Consider the following 23601-nt stretch of genomic DNA (forward strand, 5'->3'; position numbering starts at 1 on the left):
GCAGGAATTATTTGCAAACAAGTACAATATAAACAAAAAGATAGTTCTTGTTGTAAAGTAGCTGACTTGCTTCTTTGATCACCAAGTGGTTTCTTCTGATGAGAAATGTTTCTCTTATTTTAGAGACGAATATGGATGGAAAGCTAAATCAGAAGACATAAGAAAGCTATCTTGTTTTAGGTTGTGATTGTTTCTTGAGACAAGTGATAAACTTGGTGAATTTAGGCTATTCTAAACAAAAAATGAAAATAGTTCAAGTTTTTTTTAATATAATGGATTGAATGAAGCAAACAAAATTTTATGCTTGTAAAAGAGATATGAGAAAGAAACAAGTTTATATGCCTTTCAAGATTTTTCATAAATTTCTGAGGTATTTAGAGAATCCTCTCATATTTCTTACTAAGACACACTTTGAGTGAACCTAGACTCATACAAAATATCTTTATTTGGTATCTATGCTATATCAGTGGCTTATCTATTTTACATTTATACACTGTATCATTCAATGCACAGAGCATTGCATGCTCAAGAATAACTCTCCCAAAGTATAAAAGGAAGATCATAAAAATACCACAGTCTGCAAATATAGCCTCATGAAAATTTAAAAGAACTGCTGATATCAATGGCAAAATTCACATCATGTATTCCAGACCATAGTAAGGATAAGGGCATGCAATTACACTTTTTAAAAAATGTTTGTTTGTTTCTTAAGTTATCCTCTGTGGTCAATACTAATATAATTATGAATATTCTTAAATTATCCTTATGACACAAAGTTATGTGTTAGCTTAAATTCAGTGAAGGTAGTTTAAACAGATGGATTTGACCTTACAGTCAACTGGACAGTCAAAAGGAGATGCACAAATGACTGTAGTGACCTGCCTGGCAGTAAGAAATTATCACTTAATTATGTTTGATTGGGGTCTGTATTCTTAATAGATGGAATTTCACATCTGGAAGCAAAGGCACTGTACAGTTGATAAACAAAAACCAAGCCAGATACTCCAGAGGTATACTGGGCAAATATGCTTGTCATTATAGTAATTACTGCTCAAAAAGGAAACGTAGTGTATCTGAACCCTTAGCAATTGCCAGACTGCTTGCAATGCACACTTGCAACACAGCCCATTTAGCCTAAGTAAAAGCTACCTTGGGATGTTTAATATCTGCTTGCTGTGACATACACTGAAATGCGGTATTTTATTGTCTGCTTACCTTCTACAAAATCATTACCTTGCTTCAAAATGCTTAGTAGAAAAGTGGTTGTTTGTAAGAGGCTACTGAAAATAAAACAGAATTCAAAATAAAAAAATAAAAAAAAATTAGGAGAAGAAATAATTTTAAGCAAGAAATAATTTCTGCTTTGGGACGGTGTATTCAGTAGGTGTTAAAGGTTAGTGCTGGAAATTCTTTGAAATGGGCGATAGAGGAAGAAAGGACTTTAATTTAAATTGCTAACAGGTATATTTACCTTACTGGATAATCTGTGAATGGGCCTAATGTTTATTACTGAGACCATACTTGTTAACTTTACAAACTCAGATGCTACAGTGCTTTCATCATAAATATGGTTTTTATCTTGCACATGACCTGTTTTGCTCAAAACAGAACAGTGTTCCTGAGAGAGTAGTTTCTATGTAGCTAAATATTAACAATAATTGTCTGGTTGAATGAACAATAAGCTTTATTTTTTCCTCTCATACACACCTAAAAAATTATTAGTTTCTCATGTATAAACTTGCAAATATTTTTCTCAGTAAATTTAAATTTTTATAATATTTTTACATGTGCTAAGTAATATATATTCCTATAAATATTTAGATACTAAGTAATATATATTTCTATACAACAATTAATAATTGTATGTTCCTGATTTCTAAGATGCCTGCCTTAAGATGCATAACAATCTTGTATTAAAAACCACAAAAGTATTGCCTGATCCTTTGGAAAGATATCAAGCGTCTGGAAAATGAAAGCTGTAAATCTTTTAATACCTTGAGGTCAAGCATGTCAAAGAGGCCAGGCTCTTACAGTTTTCTTGGTTGTGTCTGTTCCACTACAAAGTCCACAATTAAAGCTCATGCTCAAAACAAGAATAAATACATATTGTGTATATTCTACACTCTTGTACACAAGGATTACATGTGTATTAACTCCTTCAGACAAGTTGAATAACAACCTTAAGTCCCACTAGAGCAGTACTAGCAAAGGCTGTTCACCTAGGTCTTGTCCTCTTATGTAAATATATTTCTCCTAGAGAATATGATAGAATTATAGAATAGACTGAGTTGGAAGAGACACCTCATTGTCATCCATGTGAATCCCCAACTCTGAAAGCAGGGGGGACTTTGAAGGTTTCCCAAAGCTGTGCCCAAGTCAAGTGTTTGAGATCACCAAAGATGGAGACGGCATAATTTCTCTGTAGTGTGTTTCAGTGTTTAAGCACTCACTGTAAAAAATTCTAATGTCCAGAGGGAACTTCTTTTTTCTGCTTTTTGTCTTTTCTCTGTACATCTTCAGGAAGAACATGAGTCCATCCACTCTTCAGGTAGCTGAACATAGAAAGTAGATATTATCCTATTATTATTTCTGCTGATCTCTCATTCTGCTGGACTCTGAGATATTTATGCCACAGGTGGCCCAGAATTGGACACAGTACTCCAGATGTAGTCTCATGACTGCCCAATGGGCAGGAACAATCACTTCTCTTGACTTTCAGGTTGAAAGTTGCTGAGGTGTATATTCCATTCCACTATCCAGGTTGCTAATGAAGCTTTTTTACAGCTTTGGCTCCTGTATCAACCCAATGAGAAATACTGTACATTACTGCCTGTCAGCTAAATTTTGAATTATTTCCACTCTTCTCCAAGAATGGAAATACAGCAAATTTTTTCTTCACCTTGCAGTCTACTGGCATCCAGGCATTGCCTTCCCAATTTGGCCATAGAGTTGCTATAGGACACTAATAAACAGTCAACAAAATCAAGCTTGCATCTCCTGCTCTTTCGTTAATCACAGAGTTAATCTTCTTATCACTGAAAATACTTAAGTTGGTTAGATATGATTGGCATTGTAAACCTCCTTTTTCTGTTCTGAAACACTTTGTTCTTTTCTGTTTGTTAGTAGTTTCAAGGAGGACTTTTCCCATTACCTTCCCATAGTGTGAAGTGGGATTTACTGGTCTGCAATTCCATGGGTCTTACTCCCTGACCTTCTTTGAAGACAGATGTGACATTTTCCTTTTTTAGACATCAGGGATTTCCTTTGAATGTGGCCCAATGAAGAGATCTGTCTCTACAAACTTTTCTCTATCCATTTACCAAAACTAAATTCAGAATGAGACAGTGGAACACAATGCTTTTTTTGGAGGAATTCCTGAAAATTATATGCCTATCTTTTGACTATGCTATCATAGTCAGTTTGTAGAGGAAACAATTTATAGAGAAGAGTTTTGCTTAATAAAGTTTTCAAAACTAATCAGTATCAAATGGGGTTGCCCTCATGGACCCTCCTACTATAAATCTCCTAGTTTTTGTTAGGTGAGCATCAGTAGAAAAATATTCAATAGTCAATACCCAAAAGAGTAGCATTCTCCAAGTATAAAGAGATGTTCTTTCAGGCAATAATGTTGACATGCCCATTAATATTTTCATCGCAGTATTGTTTATCTTATCCTGTTTACAGAAAAATTCTGTGACTGTCCAAGAGTAAATTCTAATGTGCCAAACTAAGATGGCTGTCAACAGTAATTTTATTTCACTTATATGTACCAGCCAGGAGTGAGTATATATAATGTCTTATTATAAAGCTAGGCCTTGATTCATTGTAAATCACTCCTTGCTTCAGATGGGGACTACAATAGACTGCTGTAAGTGGTTACACTACCCTATGTAAAACCAGTCCATTAACACAGGCAAAAGCTTAGAGATATAAAGTAGGCTTTTTTATATAGAGTCAGTTGCAGGAATATATAGAGTAGTTGGTGATAGCTTTTCTGGACTTCTACAAGCATTGATTAAGTTGTTATATCTCCATCAGACAGGGGTTTCTCTGTTTGAATCTCAGAACCCTGGGAAGACAAGAAACATAACAGAGCTCTGTTGTGGTCTTCAGGTCTCTAGCATTCCCTAGCATGTTTGCCTGCTAACTGAGCTAACACTATTAGCTGTAAATTTTATATGTAAAATGTATATCTTCTTTTTTTACATGAATTAAAATTTATCAGAAGACAGTCCTAGAAGAGTTAATTCCATTTACTCTTCCATTCTCTTCTCACTTTGCCTTGTTTAACTGGAAGAATAGTTTAATACTGGTAGTCTTAACTATTTCTGGTTCAAGTATGGGTTTCTTTACTTTGAAAAATGGCTAAACTTTTAAAGTTATTATGAATTGCATCAGGTATAGGGACAGTTACTCTTAGATGGATGCTGCTTTTTAAGATAGAATGAAGACTGAATTAGGATTGTCCTCTTTATTTGCTTTGATCAAATTTTTGTGTCAGATAAATCAATTAGGGGTGCAGAACTGTATCCCACATCTTCTGAGACTTTTTCCATTCTTATATCTGCTGACAGTTGTTACAATCGACATTCAAAATTTTGGTTTCCCTTGCCCATTTTGTTTCTTTTTCAAGTTAATTCTACTTTACACAAAATGGTTCTCTATTTTATTTTATTTTATTTTATTTTACTTTATTTTATTTTACTTTTTAATTTATTTATTTATGCATCATTGTGTAAATTTCTGTAGCTTGTAGTGAAACTTCACACTTTTCTGTGCAGTTGGTCTAATCTACAACATGCTTTGGATTCCTTTGAGCATGCAACAGTATCCTAACAACTTCTTGTGTGCAAGACTCATAGAGACATTGGCTTCCAGGGGTTTGTCTTTCTTGTTAACATTCATTCCATATTAAAAGTGTCCTAAAGACTGCTAGTTATCCTGTCAGCTAACCTAAAAAGTTGGAATTCATTCACATGTGTTCAGAACTGGTTTTCATTTGTACTCATAACTTCTGGTTTCATATTGAATATCTGATTTTTTTTTAAATGTTGATTATTTGTTTAGTATTTCCATGAGATACAGCAGTGAGAATGCAAAGTATTTTCAATTGTTTTCTTGTTTTACAATATACTAAAAAGCAATATCCATTTATTCTCAAAGAGTTGGAGCACCACAGCTCAGTGAATTATTTACTCAGTTTCTTTGGGGATACAGAGTGACAATGTAAGCAGCAGCAATAAAGATATAGCTAGAAAACTCAACACCCTCATTTTCTTTTGTAGTCTGTGCCATCACAGATGAAGAAATCATACCTTTGGGATAGTTTCTCTTCACACAATTTCCTCTTTATAAGTGTAAAGGAAATATATCTTGGCAAAGATTAACTGTGTTTTCCAATGATCATTAAAGATACATTACCTTGCTGGGACTCAGCCGAGTATGTTTTTACCTGTGTAACTCTGAGTTTATCCACACTCGACAGGGTTCCTGTTTTAATTACTATGAGTTTATTAGTCAGGAGAGTGCAAAGTCTACATATTTCGATAGTTCATAGTACATAGCTTTAATGGATGTAAAATCCATGCTAATCGAAACCTAATTTTTTGTCTGTAAGATGGGGAAGGAAATAAAAGAGAGCCACTAGTGTTAACAAGGGTGTGGATTTTTCATCTTTAATTGTTATGGTATGCTTTTGTCATTTTTTTCTGAGTTCTCAAAATAGTAATTTTATCAAAGATAATAATGCTCTTCAAAGGGAACATAGTGGAAAGGTGTGATCCTTCCATTTCTGATGTGATTGATTCTTATTTTGTAGAAGGATATCAATTGGAAAATTTGAACTACAATTTTTAAGAATGACCATGCTGTCTGTATAGTCAAGCTTACCTTTAGGACATCAACGCCTTGCAATATCTCAGAAAGAAAGAAATCAGGAATTCTGATTGTTTTTTACAATTCCCAAAAATTTCCTCATACTGTATGAAGCAACATATTCTCAGTGGTTTTTGCTGCAGTTACTCAGACCCACTTAGAGATAATTAAGTAATTTTCCAGAGATAACGTGTTTAAGAAACCCATCAACTTAATTTTTTTTTTTTTTTAAATTAAGGCCTTTTTAAAAATAGATCTTCTACTGCCAGATTGTCAGTTATAATTTTTACACTACAGTCGGTAAATTAATTTGAAAGGTATAAAACTTACCCATAAAATCAGCAGTGACGTAATTAAGTGTTATAATATAGAAACAGCATTGACCAATTCTGAGATTTGAGTAAAATCCTAGCATAAGAGATGAGAGTTTTCCAGCTGGTACCTATTGTAATTGATATAATTAGAAAGATGAGCTTTTAGAACATTTCATACCAGAACACAGCATACCTGGAATTTTATCTCTGGTGCCCAAGTAGAAAGAATTGAAGGAGAAAAAATTTTACATGGTATTCTTCACTCATGAGTATTGACAGAACATAAATTGTAGCCCAATGTGCTGTATTGTACATGTATCTAAACACTGATGCATTGCAGAAAGATTTATTAACTCTTGCATTAAGAGCACTTTATTTGGTGTGTGTTTTTAGACATATGATACAGAAGAATGTTTATAGCTACAGTGACTTATCCCTTCACTTCTCCTGAGGTCAGGCTTGTAACAAAATCATTATCTTTTATGCATATTCAGGTCACAAGCAGAACAATATATGATTAGATTTATGATTTAACAATGTAGTTATGAAAAAGGTTGTTTTAATGTTACTGCTGATTTTAATTTCAGAGATTTAATTAAACAGAGAAAATTATGTTTCTTCTAAAAATACCAAAATATCGAGTACTCAGAATCATCAGGGTGGGAAGAGACCTTCAAGATCATCTAATTCAACCATCAACCCAGCACCACCATAATCACCCCAAAATACTATCTCCAAATGCCACATCTAGATGTCTCTTAAACTCTTCCAGGGGTGGTGATTCCACCACTTCCCTGGAAAATTTATTTCAATGCCTAAGCACTCCTAGAGTGAAAAACAATTTCTAATATCTAACCTGAACCTCCACTGGTACATCTTGAGGCTCTTCCCTCTTGTTCTTTCACTTAAGATATGCCAGAAGACACTGACCCCCACCTCACTACAGCCTCCTTTCAGTTAATTCAGGGAGAAATGAGTTTTCCCCCTTGCTCCCTCTCACCCCTAAACAGAGGTCAACCTTTAATTAAGTGTCAAATAAACCAATTACCACGTTTTCTTTGAATTGAGTTTCCGAAAATTTGAGTCTGGTCTTCATAGTTACACAGGACACTCTATAATGCCTCTTTTTCTCTGAGAAGAAAAAAGACCCTTCAATGTTTTCTTCCTTTGGCAAACCCCTTCTAAAATGTTTTACTAATTACTTCCAGTAGCAATGATACAGTACGGTGCTCCTAAGCCCAGGGAATGGAGGCCCTATAGCATTGTATAGTATATAGTATAGCATTAATAACCTCTGCAGATAACTAAGTAAATAGTCTTTCCAAAGTGACCCTTTAAGGAAATGGAAATTACTTCTCTTTGTAACATCAATTTGGGCCTGCAAAGCTGTCAAAGCTATTTAAATCAAAAGAAATCACATGTGCTTGTCAATACTCGGCAGGTAGATCTCTAAAACCACATCATGTACTGTAGGCATAGTTTAGGGTGGTCATTAATGTTTTTGTTAAGAGTTTGAATTGATCAATAAAGACATTGTGATACAGGAGCATATCTCCCGTCTTTTTGGCAAAAAGTAAATAAGAGTATTTTACAAACAATGATCTTTAGAGATTCTTCTGAGTTTATTGTAGTGTGAGCCAAGCAAGGAGTGGTGTTCTGTCTAGTTTACATTTTATAAGGCAGATAACAATTGTATAAGCTTACAGGGCCTTAACTAAATATTGACATGAAGCTTCAGTTCTATTACATGATGTACAGCAGAACTATTGAAAAAGAAAGGAAATTTTTGGCATTTTTTGAGTTAAGCTATTAAGCAAGTGTGTTTAGGGGAAGAAAAGACTGCAGTGTCTCATTCTAGGATACAAAAAGCTGTGACTACTCTGAACTAAAAGTGGCTTGAATATATAAAAAGGCAATACAGGGCGTAACGCTGTCTGAAAACTGCCTCCTGCTATAATTTTTTCTGCTCTTTATGACTGTCTTCACATGTCAGCCATGAGCTGGTAAGGTTTGATTTGGATGTAGGAGAAGTTGTTATTATATTTTAATTTTCATCAAGTGCATTATTGCTCATTCCATAAATTATTATTTTTTGACCACAGCTGTCGAGGAATTATAAGTGATGTATTTTTTGTAGTAGGAAATGTGACACAGCAAATAATTTCTAGAAAATGTGACAGTTTTTCTAAAACCTTCATATTCATAGTAGAAATTCTAATAAAAATGAAAGGGCAGTGGAATGAGAAACAGGTGCCCTTTGAAAGTGAGTAAAACCTTTTTTCCTGTTTGTGTCAGTGACTGACTGAAGAAAAACAAGAACTTAAATTTTACCTTTCTCTATTCCCTAGTAAATACCAGCAGTGGGATAGAGATTTAATTCATTTAGCTAAATACTTTATCTCTGAGTGTGGGCAGAAGTAGATGTGTACAGAAGAGTTAAAAGCATAAGGAAGTCTGCAGGAGTACTTCTCTTGAGTACACTCCCACAAACACAAAAGTTTTTGGTTCTCAACTTGAAAGATTTTATTTTTCTTTATTCAGATTAAGTTTTATTTGAGAACATAAAAGGTATCATGAACTGAGGAAGATGTTTCTCATACAGGACTGAATATGGTACAGACTTCACAAAGCAAATAAGATGTTTTTTCCTGGAGAAGAAGGCAAGTCTAATTTTAGACATGATGAAACAAGTGAGCACAACAAATAGTGTGGGAGGGTGGAAGCTGAAGAGGGTCACACTATGATTGCAGGGTTACTTGGGTTCATTTCATGCATATCTTAGTATGACTGTTCCATTTATATATGACATTTTTTAAGCTTCTGTAAATTTGCCACAAGTATCTGGAGAGGCAGCGGAAAGAGTAAGAGGTGTGTCTAAGATTTAGGAGAAGTAAAAGAGGTGATAAAGGGAATTAATTGTGTATAGCAAATAAGAGTCTGTATTTGTGTACAGGCTCTTTTGCTTTTCTTTGTGACCTCTTAGCCATCAAAAGACATTCAGATGATGACTAATCTGTGTAATCTGTGTGGAGGCACATTTTATACTTTCTCTTTTGCTGGATATGTAAATACAGCTTTGCAGAATAATTTCAGGACAACCGTTATTTACCTTTTAAGCCTTATTATAGCTCCTGGATGGGGTGTGGGGAGGTTCCTTGTGTTGTGTGAGGGCAGGTGCTCAAACTCTTGACCAGAACTCAAATCTCATATCCCAAAGGAGAATTCTCAATATAAGAAGTAAGCCAATTCTGTGTGTTGGGGGGTTAACCTTGACTAGAGGCCAAATGTTTGCTAAGGCACTCAATCCCTTCTGGAGCAGGAAAAGGAGAGAAAATAGGATGAGCGCGCTCAAAGGTTGAGATAAAGGCAGGGAGTTGCTTACCAGTTATTGTCATGGGCTGAAAAGAATTCAGGTGGTGAGTGTACTAGTTTGAAAACAAACCTGTGGGAGGCACCAAGTCAGAATAACAATTTAATAGGGAAATTAAAAAAAAGGCAAAGGGAGAAAACACTGGTTCAAACTGACAGAGTCAGGATACAACCTGACACCCTGTTAGTCAGGGTGGCGGTAGCAGTCCGATAAGATGGTGGCTGCAGTCCTCCTGAAGTGGTGGATGTGGTTCTGTTGAAGCAGTAAAAGGGGCTGCTCTTCCTCAGAAGGTCACGTGGTGGCTGTGTAGCTCCTGTCCACTGGAAATCCAGTGGAAGGGTTGTCTCTGGTGTTCAGAATCTCAGCTTATATCCACGATGGGATGCTTGGTTCCTCCCTCTGGGTGGAGCATCTCACAATGGGGTAATGAGTCATGAGGCCAAGTGTTGATTAGGCTCATTAACAGAAGATAGTCCGGAGGGAATTATCTCTGAGTCATGCGGCAGGACATTGATAGGCCATTAACAGAAAGATGGTCTGGGGGGAGGAGGCAAGGGAACACTGCCCCACCCGGTTTCAACAGCTCATGAGGATGGTAATAGAATACACTGCAACCCAGGACAGTGAGAAATACAGACACTGAGACAACACCTTTCTTCCACCTTTGCTTTACTCCTTTAGGTTCCTCTGCCCACCCCCAGACAGAGAAGGGAGCTTGAGGGGCAGTTTGTAGTCAGTGCGTAGTGGTTTCTCTCTCACTTCTCACCCACATATAAGTCCTTGCAATGTATACCTAATACACTCCCACCAGATTCACTTTTCCATCTTCTTTAGTCACCCTTTTTATGACTACTGGCCAAGGTTCAGTAGATGGACTTTTATCCTAGATTTTAACCTCTGAGAGAAGTGCCCTCCACATCAGAAACGAAGTTCAAAACTGTCCAGGCTAAGGAGGGCCTGTAAGCCAAAAGTCACTCAGCTGGTTGGTTTAGTCACTATGTATGTTTAAAAGAGGTTTTCTGTTCTGTTAGTCACAGGAGTGACTAGAAGGCTCAGCACTGCTAATCAGAGTTAATCCCTGGACAAGGTATATGCTTATGATGCTCAGGTCTTTGTTTTTAAATATTTTCTGTTGTATGGTTACAGGCCTGGGGCAGTCACCCCTCAAAATGAGCTTAAAAATCATCAGAAAAAGATGTGCAAGACCAGGGCACTCCTGAAGACAGAAAAAGGTGAAGTCGTATAAATATGACTTAGCAACCCCTAGAAACATCAGTGTATTATCAACACTGCTACCATACTACATCCAAAATTGAACATCATACTGGCTTATACCAGCTACCAGGAAGAAAACTGACTCTATCCCAGCCAAAAAGAATTTATAGATTGCTTGAAATTTGAGTATTTCTAAAAATAAGGATGAGAATTTTCCAAAGTAGTGAGTTTTTTATTTCTCCCTTTTTTTTCAATATACTCAGGGAAGACCATGTATGGGTAAACAATAATAATGTTCTCTGGTAAAGATGTAAGGATGTTATATGAAAAAGCTAAATGTAGGCTAGTTAGAAGGAAAATGCAAATAAAAAATATTAGAAGTATTGTGAATAATGTTTTTTTGAAATAGCACCCAATTATTACTATTGAGACAGAGGAATAAAGGAACATAAATGAAGATTCAAAGATGCTCATGCTGAGAGCCTAAAAAGCAAAGCATACAAAGGGGAAAATCATGTTGGAGACATCATTTTACTTATGTCACTAAAAAGGGGGCAAAATGCTTTCTAACACAACAAATACTCTAGTTTTCTGTGTTGTCCCTCAGATGCAGAAGGCAGGAAAGGTTGTGAATCTTGTGAAAACTAAAAAGGAAGCAACTCTTTTAACATCTCCCCTACCATACCATACTTGAGATAGCTCAGAATATCTCCTAGAATATTTTTTGTAAGACTTCAATGTATTTAGCAGCAGTCAGGACACACTGATTGTTGGAGAAGTCTACAATCATTGTGAAGTTCACATACATTAGAAGATAGTAATTTTAAATAAGTTTTCTACAGATTCTTGACTGTCATTTTATATTTAACTCTATCAACATTTCTTCTGTTCAAGAAATGGATGGACTAATGTTCTGGAAATTGGAAAATTATTTAAGAACTGAAAACAGCATATATAATAAATTAAGCAATAGGAACTTGACTAGTACTTCAAAAATTAGGTTATATGTATATCTTTGACACTTATTTCCATCATTCATTAATCTTTAATTATGATGGTAATGTACTTTATGTATATAATGTCTTTAATACAGAATAATAATGGATTTTAATAAACCCTTAATCCACAAGTGTAAAAACAAATGTTTCAGTTATAAACTTATTATAATTATCACATAATAGTTAAGAATTTTTTATGATTTATTTAATTTTAAATTTATTTATTTAATTTTCATCAAACAAAACAGCCTTTATGGTTTTGGTTCTGATTTGAGCTATGATTTAACTACACATTTCTGTAGCCCCCAAGCCTACATTTCTTTGGATTTTAGAGCAGTACTAGTCGCTAATACAGCAGTAAAAATTGACAAGTTCCAAAAATCACTAGGTATTCCCTGTTGCTGGGTTATATTACTCCTGTATGATTCATGTTGCTTATAGTAGAAGTTAACTAAATTATTGTCTTATTTTCTTATGAACTAATTGGATTTGTTCTTTTTTTTCCCCCTAGTATTAGTCAGGAAGATAAAGATGCATAAAAATGGGACAGGATATATTCATTCATATAGTGAAGTTTTTCTAAAAGTCATAATTTAGGAAAAAAAAAAATGGAGGCTTTAATAAAGCGAAGTAGTAACATGGTTTATTCTTAAGCAGTGTAGTATGTTATGATAAAGCATCCATCTTATATCTTGGATATTCTTGAAAAAGTTATTAAATATTTTATTTAAATATTGTACTTTGTCAGTCCTTATGCAGTAACATATGTATTGAGGGTGTAGTCCTGCACAGAAGCCCTGTAAAACAACGACTAGAAGAATCATTCTTACAATTTTGCTCTAGTGAATGGGAGAATGTGTAATTTGCTAGAGCTGAGATTAGAGCTGATAGTTTGTTGTGTTCAGCCATACCCAGCACTGGATCAGTATGCTTATCAGTTCATGAAGAGGATGGGGTAAGATTCTTTTGGTTTGTACATTTCTGGTCATTAGATGAAGCCTTACAGCTTGTGAAATCTTTGTGCTAATGGTTTTGCAGTAAAACCTGTTGTCTGCTCACTTCTTGGTCTGGTTGTGCAAAAGAGATGTCTGTGTGCATGTAAGTGAGTAATAATATTTACTTTTCTTTATAAACCTGATCCAGAGAAAAGTGAGGAAATTTGACAGGTTTGAAATAATGCTGGAATAGTATGCACAGGGTAATTTTGTGCTGTGTCTGTTGCAGAGTTATGACGAATATGTTGGTCACATCATGCTCTAGATAATATTTTTGTAATACCATTTGCTCCTAATTTATTTACGTGTTCATTTTAAAAAACACAATAGTAACATTTTGTTTGAAATATCATTGAAAAGAATGTAATTTAAATAAACTAAGCACAGCTACCAGTAAACAATCTTATTAGTTCCTTAAGTTATACTTGCATCATACTTCTTTGCAATTGTATTTTCTTTATTTCCCTTGCCTATATACATAATTCCATGAGTATAGGGAAGTATTCTATCTGACTGCATCAGACCAAGAATTAAGTTTATTGCATTTGATTGTTGTCTTGTAATTTCAAACTATCTTGTAGAACATAGATTTTTTTTAGCCTTTCCATAGTTGTTATGTAGCTCCTGTTTGGGTCAGAAGAGAAGGCAGGACCATGTCAGATATGGATGAAAAATTTTGTCAGTATGGATTTTTAAATAAGAATTGAAGTCCAGGCATATAATGGTAGCTGATAACTCTCATGGATTTTCAGCTAAATATTCAGTATCGATCTGTGTTTTGAAAAACCTATGTGTTTTACTTTTTTGATCCTGAGGGAAAAAAGTAAAATAATAAATAAAATAAAAATAAAATAATTAGGAAAAAAAAAAAAAAAAGAGAAAAGAGCTGCTTTATACCTTCTGGAAAAGTTCTCTATAAGAATTTAACAGGTAACATGCTAAATATGATTTAATGACAGTACCTGACACCTGTTTTGCAAATATCTGAAAGGAGCACAAAAAACTCAAATGGCCTGCATATATTACTAATGGATCCAAGCAGTCTTTATCCCACAAGGACTATCCCAACTCGTGTAAATTCAGTTCTGTGTAATATTCCTAGGTAGCTGTGTTTTGGTATAATGAAAATGCAAATACAAATATTACTCCAGTAGTCCATTTTCTCTCCTCTCTAAATTGCAGGTTTTGGGTTTTCTTCTCTTTTTAACAAGTTGCATTTCTCTCCAGAAAATACATCTTAAATTAAAAATTTATTTATCTCCAGGTATTACAGCCTGTATTAAGCATACCTATTAATTTGCTTTCAAAACAAAATACTATCTTCATACTATCATCAGAGATAAACTGACAGGTTTTGATTTGAGAACTATTGAAATTGGTGGAGGGTACCCTTTACATACTCTCAGCAGCTTTGAATTGAGCTGATTTGTATAGATCATGCTAGACCACACCTTTAGGAGAGCAACTGAAAGCAGCAGTCAGTGTGTGTGACAGGATTTACTTTGAGTATAGTGGGTGAACAAAAACTGTATATCTGCAATCACATCTAAGGTCATCTACTCTGAGTCCCATGGCTCTCTATAAGACTGTGTTTTTATTTACAGATCAAAACTGTAGAAGCTCTTCTAGTTTCCAGAATTAGTCATGTCTCTTCATGAGGTAGTCTCAAACTGGACACTGGAAAGGAGGAGTGGGTGCCTGCAGGTCAAGAATTAAGAAACAGAACCTTGTAACATCATCACAAGACTCCCTGTGCTAGGAGTGCACAAAATCCAACTCCTAAATAAAAAGAGAAGCAGAAATGCTACCAATATATCACAGTTAACACTATGACAGTTTCTGAAGTCAAACAGGCTCAAGGAGTTTAAAAAGATCACCAGTCCTGGCTGCAGGACTGATCCAGCTGGTGGGGTGTCTAGGGTCCTGTGGGCACCATCTGGGCTTCATGGAGGTACCTTTTTATAGATACATTTCCCTACCCTGGAGATAAGTTTCTTGCTTTTTATAGGAATTAATTATCCTGTGCAGATTGTTCTCCTAGACCTTTCTGAAAATAGGTTTGAGGGCTTTGGAGGTCTTTGGTGGTCTTGATGAACCTGTACTTTGATCAATAGTCCATGCCTACTTTTTGACCTCTGTCCTGTGCTTGAACTGTACTGCATTGTGCTTATTTCCAGGAGCCAGAACAAAGACATTCGTCCCAGAAAATGCTGCCATATCTCCAGTGTACCCCTTCTCCAGTCACATGTCATTTATCACAACATACTCTTACCAACAACCTTTGGTTGGCTCCATGGCTATTCAACTTTAGGTGTTTGAGACACACACATAAGATCCTTTGTCTTCTGGGCTTCTACATTGTTATTTCAAACACTCTGTTAACACAGAATATCATAAATTATAGCTTGTCTGAAATAATTTGCAGTTCTGAAGTAGGTCTGTCTGATCATTTGGCATACTAATTTTAATTTCTTATATCATGGTATATTCCTAAAGTGGACTTAAATTTACCACAAATCTTTCCTTCCTGTGGATTGCTGAGAAGGCTGACTTTTAAACATTATTTGCACTAGCCAATAATTTCTGGAGAGTACTTGTAACTTTTCAGTGGGTAGTAGCAATCAGGAAAACTGGAACTCAGGTCTTGTAAAGTTCATTTATATTCTATTTTTTCAAGTATTTCAGAGACATGAAGGTGTTAGAGATTAACAGAGACTGTATCAGAAATGTTAGCATAAACATTTAATAGAAATAACAGAAATGGGTAATTGGGAAGAGTACCTGTTATCAGTGGTCAGAAAAATCAATCTTCAAAGTTGCATCAGTTCTCTTTTTGCTGTATGCTTGTTCTCTTGATTGAGCTAGTGTTCTGCATTTAAATTAGTAGGAGTATAGTGCATTAATCAAGGAAGGCGATTATTCCCATAGTATCATTTATTATACCACATTTAAATACTGTGAGCAGTTCTGAGACCCCTGATACTTGAATAAACTTGGCAAGTGGAGTCTGTATCAGAAGACTTGTGAAAGGAGGCTGGGGGGAGGGCTCTTTTAGCATCAGGGAGAAGGAGTTTCCTAATAGGCACTTTCTAATAAGAGAAGCTGATCAAAAAAGATTGAGTTCTTTATACTTGGAAACAAAGGAGGTTCCAGCCTGACTTAAAGAAAAAAAGAAGTTTTTATTATGATAACTAAACATGGGAATGTTTTTCCCAAGAAGCTGTGGAATTCTTGTCTTTGGACATTTTTGAGACCTCACTGAACAGTCTGCTGTTGAGAAATAGTAGACATTGCCCTGAGCTGGATTCTGGCTTATAAAACCTGCTAGATGAACCTGTAACTCTATGATTTATGAATATTTGTTGCAATAGGCTAAACAGCATGAATCTTATACACATATGTAGTACATACAAAAAATTGATCAAAGGATCTATACCTTAAGATTATTACACTAGACAATCTAATATCATAGATCATCCTTAAAATAAGGAGGAACAATATTTATCCATAATAGGCCAGTTAATTTTCCTTACTTTCTAAGTAGAGAATTCTAAAACTATAGGACTCAGATTACATTGTTTCTTTTTCCTAAAGTCATCCTGTATGTTAAGTTGCTTCTTCCTTTCTTTACAACTATGGACAATTTTTCTGTGCTTCAAAATAATATAAAAATAATTAAATAACTTAAGCTATCAGAACAAAAAGGTAAAAATATCAAGTTATGTTTTAGTTTGTTCAGTAATGTTGCAATCACTAAAAATAACTCTTGAATATTTATATTTATTTTAAGTCTCTAAAATATGTTTGCTTTGTCTAGCAAACATTGTCCTCACAAGAAAAAGGTATTTTCAAATTCAATCTTCAAATATCTCTCCGCAAAAAGAGTATGAATACCTGCTTCAGTGTCACCAAGTGCTTGGTTTCCAGGTTTTGTTGGATTGACAACAAGATGACATAAAAGGTACTTAGATTTTTAATGAGACAATAAACTTCTGATCTAGTTTTACTACAAAGTATGTAGGAGAATTCAGGTCACAATGTTTAATTAGAACCCAATCAACATTTTTGAACAGCATATCAGTATTACTTTGGAGATCCAAATGAAACAGTTCTTTATCAAGTAGACACTTTTAAGATGAGAGGTGTTTTAACATTACATTAAGAGCTTAAAAGTGGAACATTTGATTTTCTGTATTATAATGTGTTTGAAATATTATTGTGAAGAAAATTGCATTTTTCAGAGTGACAGACGCATTATTCAGATTGCTTGGATTGTAAGATCCATCAAAAAAGTTCTTTCATAAAGGCTGCCTATCTGAGGGTTTTTAACAGAGTGGCTTTAATGATTTGAGAAATTATGAAAATATATTAATATTGATTTAATAATTAAAATCTGTAATATTTTTAATTATTGTGCTGGTTCCATTTTACTGTGTTGCAGTGATTTTTTTTTTTCTCAAATATATCATGCACATGCATTACTTGTATTCATTATCAAATATTTAAAGACATGATTTAAACACAAAATAAAAGTCCCTCTCAACAGCGTGTCTCCAAGTCCAGAAATGATGATTAAATCTCTTAAATGGTTAGAATAATCCTGCACATTGGAATTAAAATTTAAAGTTCTGCAAAAGTATAATGAGGAAGAGAGAACTGAAAATCTTTTTTTCTGAAAGAAATTGTAACCAAAAATAATTTATCTAGACATGTTTGCTTGTTTTAGCTACAATTGATAAAACAGCATTTAGAGATGAACCTGTCATAATGCACAGCAATTGCAAAGCCATGAATTAAAATAGATTGATTGTATATAATCTGCTTGTAACCTATTGCCAGACTCAGACAACTTTCTACTATCTTTGTTCTATCTATTTCTGAGATAATTAATTTAATTGTGTTTTCCTTTATGTTTATATTTTTCTTTTTCTTTTTTTTTTCTTTTCTCAGAGCCTGGCCCTGCAAGGTGCTTGTGAGTGTCCCCAGCTTCTTTTGGAAAACCTTTCCAGGGATGCTACTGTGCACCTCACAGGACAGGATGCAATTCCTTTAATTTTCTATAGTATTTTTTTTCTGTGAATTGTAGTGTGTATTACCCTTGTTTGGTGATTAACAATGCCACTTTTACTGCTAACTACTTGTTTTTTGTTATATTCATTATTTGTAATTTTTCTGAGAAAAACGTTTTGTCTAATGTATTATTTTCTAGTTAAATTCTGTGATTTAACACATATTATGTTTTCTTTCAAGATGCAAAATACTGACACAGTGGTTATAAGAACCTAATCCTAAATGGGACCAATTGTCTGTAATTCTATTGGCATTGAAAATAAGTGCTTTGATGTTTACAGGTGGCACTTGGAGCCTTTCAGAGCCAATCTGTATGCAACTTTATTAGTATCAGCAATAGTTAAGAATGTGAATCTTCAATATTGTTTTTTCTTTTAATATTGCTGTTAAGTATAAGGCAATCACACTGTAAAAACTTTCAATCACTATTTTCTTTATAACCTCTCTTATTTTTCTTTTTCTTTTGCAGCAGATTTGCTGGATAGACTTTGTGACGGCTGCATTTTAAATTTGTTCTTTTTTTCTGTCAATTACCACAGGTTTAGTCCCTATGAGTGGTATAATCCACATCCTTGCAACCCTGATTCAGACGTGGTGGAAAACAATTTTACCTTGCTAAATAGTTTCTGGTTTGGAGTTGGAGCTCTCATGCAGCAAGGTATACGACTCAGTCTGCTCTTTCTCTTGGGCATCATGTCCCACTTTTTGCTGGGGGTAACAGCTCTCTGGCGCAAGTCACTTGCATGGGTGCCTCTGTGCATGTAGCCATAAACCAGCTTTTCTATGATTATGTATCCAGGCATTCCCAAATACCACCTTAGGAATTAGTCTGAAGACAGATAAAAATTTTAAAACTTAAAAAAGTACAGCATAGCCATGTTGTTTATTTCCTAAACAGGATACCCTTACTGCATAATTAAATGAACATTACCTAACAAACCTTAATTTCAACAACTTAAAAATGAATATATCTTTGTCAGGTAAGGGTATAATGTAAAAATCTATCATTTGTTTAATTTTGTTCTAAAAACCTTTCAATAAAAGAAAGATTTTATCTAGTAGCTAGAACCTGTAAAAGAAAATGATAGTACAGGAGATTTAATTCTGTGCAGTCCCAACTCATATTTTTAAAATCAGAATGACCATTCTTAAAGATTTAAATAAAAAGCCTACATTGAACAATCCCTGCACTGAGAAACTGATACCATTGCTGACAATAAAATTGGCAGCTGTATAGTCACATAGCTCAAAGTAAAACCAACAATCACTTTTAACTACAACTAAGTAAAATGCTTAAGCAGATTCTTAAAATTTCCTTATCATATTCCTCTTATTTTGAAAGCATACCAAATATATAGATCTATAAAAATATATCACCATTTTATTACCCTTTTTAATAAGGATTTGAACAGAGTCATATAATATCAGACACATTTGAATAGCACAGATTCAGTTTTTGCTCTGACATTTCACTGGGCAGTATAGTGTAATATGAAAGATTGTTAGTCCTGTTAAAGAACCATTAAAAGGAATGACTTTTCCTTCTGGAAAAATAACTGTTGCATATCCCAAAAAAATTAATAGAAAATGTTGGCAGGAGCAAGTGCATATCGGTAGAGTTGTTTTAATGGATATACCTGAGCAATCATTTTTAAAGCTTCCCATTATAAGTACGCCAGCTATAAATAAATCCTGTTTTTAACTCATCAAATGAATTCATGAAGCTTTCCTGTAACTGCAGTAAATATTCTGTCATGTGTCAGGTTGGTAGGCTTAAAAAGACTCTAAGACCTCAGTAAAAAGAGTACTATGCTCAGAAAAACATGAATTAATGGGTAAAAAGAAACCAGGATTTCAAGTCAGAAATAAAAATACAACTGTAGTTGGCCAAGTGTTTACTATCAACTAGGTCATTAATATACATTTCAAGAAGTTAGATAGTTGAAGCACAATTGCCTAATACATGTTGGTAAGATAATGATTGCTTTCAAGGAAGCTATCAAAAAAATACATACTGAATGAAGGAAGGTATTTTGAATTTCATTCACAGTTCTCAGGATTGTCAGAATCACTATCAATGCTGAGTTTTATTTCTTATGTGGCTGTGTGCTTCTTCATAGTTCTGGAGAATGGAAAAAGCAATTTAGATTTTTTGCATCATCTTTTTTGCAAGAAAAAGGTATTTTAGTCCCTAACATCTAAACTTTTTTTTTTTTTTTGAGAATCAAAATAAGAAAAGACCCCCAGCCTTTATTTTAAAAGATATCTCTAGAGGATAATAATTTTTCATGAAGGAAAACTAGTTTTTCAGAATTAAGGCTGACCCTCTGTCCTTGCCTTATATTATTTTACCTTTACTCAGTTCATCCTTTAATAAACTTTAAAGGCACCATTCTAAGGGTGCAGTAACAGTCTTTTTGATGATTGCTTTAAAAAAAAAAAACTCTCAGAAACCTAAAGTTGTCTAAAAGTAGGCTTTTAGACAAGCACAGAGGTTCTCACCTAATAGCAGTAACTTTTCATTAGAAACAGTATAAAAACGCTTGGGCCATTCTCACGTTGACTTATTAAGTGCTGCTTCTTTACAAAAGACTTGCTTAGTGCTGGAGGATACATGATAGAGGAAACTCATACATGTCTTGCTGGCACCTCTCGCTCCCAGGAAACTGTGGGATATAGTGCTGGACATGACGTTACCTTGGGTACATGACAGTCAGCCCCTGACCAGGCTCTGTTTCATGGGCCCAGGTGGCACTCGGTTTCAGTCCTTGGTAAGGTATGAACTTGTGGTAACTGGGGTAACTGCGGCGAATGTTTCCACTCTTCTTTTCTTCCTATCTGACTTCCTATTTCTAAAGTCCTATCTGACTTTACTGGTGTTGGTTTTTAAATGAAATGAGTGCAATTAAAAAGAGTTTTTGATGGTGGGCTTGTTGGGAAATCTCTTAGTGTTATGGTGTCTAAGTGTCTGACTAACAGGGCCTAGGAGCAACTACATCAGACAGGTACTTTTCTACTTTTTTCCTTGCAGAATTCTAGGCAGAATCTGGCGCTGGAGTTGGCTGTCATGTCCAAGTCTGTCAGCCTTTTTTGTTTGAAACAGCAAGGGTAAGATGAACTGCAGGGTAAGATGGGCTGTTTTTGAATACAGTAGTCCAGTTATGATACCACTTCTTTTTCCCTTTTCTTTGGTTTTCTTCCTCCCTCCCTCCCCAGTCCTTGTTCTTTTTTTTGGCATTGAGTTTGGAAGTTTTACGTAATCTTTCATTTATATGAAGATGTGTTACCTTGCTGGACCAGTTCCTTAACTAATTCAATATAAGCACTAAAATTTAACAGGAATAAAATAGTCCATCTTGCCTTCATTCCATTTTACCCAGGAGATTTAAGAGCAAGCAGAGTAACCAATTAACAAAAAGGGATTGTTTCGGTACAATGGTATAATGGATATGGTAAAACTGTTTCCTTGAAAACAAGTTTCCAGATACTTCTAAAAGATCTTACATGAAGTTCTTAAAATGAAGCTTGAAATTATTATTTTGACGTCATTAGAAATTTCATTTCATTCAATTATAACATTATGGAAAAAATCCATACATGCTCATTTATAATAAATATTTGTAATTGTATATTACAGTGAAATTAATTTATTCCTATTTTTAGTAATTAGGCACAAGAGGAGTTTATGTGCTTCAATTTGTCTCATTAGGCTCTAAATTAGCATTTAAAATTATGCAAATTACTCTACAGTGTCTATCTCCCCCTCCATTCTTTAGTGCCATGAGCAGGCAACTCCAGCAATGCATTATAATCTATCTTTATCTAGTTTATGCATAGAAATCTAATATTTTTATTGCTACTCTATCAAATTGAAGTGTGTGGCATAGCCAACCATATTTATATGAAATTGTGGGGTTAAACATAGAGATGGGAGATGTTAATTTTTTAATCTAAACATTTAATAAACTATCCTTTACAGCAATGCAAATGACAAAACTCCAAAGTATATTTATAATAGATTTAAGATTTTGTTTCTCAGATATGAAATCCCTTATTTCACATCTGGTCCCTTCATCAGTTGCTCATTTTTTCTGGAAAGCAAGTTGAAGTAACTGCTTTTTTTCATACTGGTATTTATATACATATGGTTAGAAATTTTAAAATGGCACCTATCATTGAATCTCCCATTACTATCTTTTGATTCCCACAGCTCTGAAAAGATCTGTCGTTATAAATTTAACCAGTTATTTTTCATTTCAGTTGTGTGTGTTTGTACAAGCAGTACATGTAAACCTGTAGCTTAAAGATTATTTTGCACAGTGATTCCATCTCCCCACTGTGGCAAAAAGTGCTGAACACTTATTGTTTTCTGTGCATCAGTTTCACCTTTCTCCCCTGGTTTTCATTAGGTTCTGAGCTCATGCCTAAAGCCCTCTCCACCAGGATAGTGGGAGGCATTTGGTGGTTTTTCACACTTATCATCATTTCCTCGTACACTGCTAACCTAGCCGCCTTTCTGACAGTGGAACGTATGGAATCCCCTATTGATTCTGCTGATGATTTGGCCAAGCAGACAAAGATAGAGTATGGGGCAGTTGAAGATGGAGCAACCATGACTTTCTTCAAGGTAAGGTTTATATTCTGTTTGAAAAATTGCTGTGTCCTGATTTTGGGGTAAGGCTTTTACACGTTGCTGAGGGGCAACTGGTACGATTGCTGATGCTGTCAAAAAGAAGTGAAAAACTTTTTTGTTTTTATGATTAAAATGATAGAAAAGGAATCAAATGAAAAATGTCCCACAGAAAATAAAGTGAATTTTTGATGATTTTCTTTTAAAGAACTGCATTTATAGCAGTGAAGTACATGAAGAAACCTGAATACTTTTCTCAGATCTTCTATAGCTGTGTGCAAGATTAAGTTTTGTCAGATTAAAAGTTGTTTTTAATTCAGCAGCATTATACCTAGTTGTAGTCTTTACTCAAGAAACACTAAGGGTATTAGTGGCTGTACTGAGAAAAACTTTCTGGACTTCGTAATTTTGAGAAACTTTTGAATGAAATTTTAGGTCCATGTAAAAAGCTCAGATTATTCCAGTTTTTCTGTTCCTTTTAACCTGTTACTAAGGTAACTGAATTTGAAATATAGTGAAGTATGATATTGAATTAGAGAAACATATTTTTTGTCTAGATTCATCAGGCATTTAAGCAGACTTAAATTAGTGATAAGGATTCATGAAGGGAGAGAAGATGGTTTGTTCTCTAACTTCTTGTGTTTGATAGCACAGAGGTGTCTCAGATATTCCAGAGAGAGAGGTGTTAAACAATAGTTGCCTGATCTTTGGTACTTTTTGAAGACTTTTGGCTAATATATTCTAGTGTTAAGAATTATCATGCTCTCATCTAAAGCTCTACATTGACTGTCACGTTGGCATTTGTAATCAGCAAACTGAGAACCAAGGTCACTTGTAAACTGGTACAGAAATTGAAGACGGCATGCTCAGTTCCTCTCATCAAATTCAGAGAACGGAACATTTTTTTATATATCAAGGCTAAATAATCACTATTTAATCTTATGACGGTAGATCTTGTACCCAATCAAAGCGTACACATAGTTTAAATTTTAAAAAAATAAGTCATTTATAAGGCTTTCAGCTTCTGCTTGGAAATAAAAATCAATTCAACTCCAATACCTTGGAATGTTTCAAGCTGCTTAACTTAAAGCATGCATTGGGAATGTTCTGAGTGTTTTCCTCAGAATACTTGTTG

At 34.5% G+C, this 23601-nt stretch overlaps 1 protein-coding gene across 6 annotated transcripts in view; it reads left to right on the forward strand.

Annotated features, from left to right (window-relative positions):
- Window positions 1–23601, forward strand: part of GRIK2 (glutamate ionotropic receptor kainate type subunit 2) — a 360593-nt gene that overhangs the window by 246752 nt on the left and 90240 nt on the right. For 3 of the 6 annotated variants that reach the window (XM_017739568.1, XM_008637742.2, XM_017739569.1), the window contains 2 exons: window positions 18376–18494; window positions 22246–22463. In XM_017739568.1, coding sequence (XP_017595057.1) covers window positions 18376–18494; window positions 22246–22463 — 337 coding nt within the window. Of the gene's footprint in view, window positions 1–17716; window positions 18197–18375; window positions 18495–20867; window positions 22220–22245; window positions 22464–23601 lie in introns of those variants that run through there. The other 3 variants (XR_001863755.1, XM_017739571.1, XM_017739572.1) reach the window with 3 other exon arrangements.

This window comes from Corvus brachyrhynchos, unplaced genomic scaffold (assembly GCF_000691975.1).
Source record: "Corvus brachyrhynchos isolate BGI_N302 unplaced genomic scaffold, ASM69197v1 scaffold14, whole genome shotgun sequence".
Taxonomy (NCBI): domain Eukaryota; kingdom Metazoa; phylum Chordata; class Aves; order Passeriformes; family Corvidae; genus Corvus; species Corvus brachyrhynchos.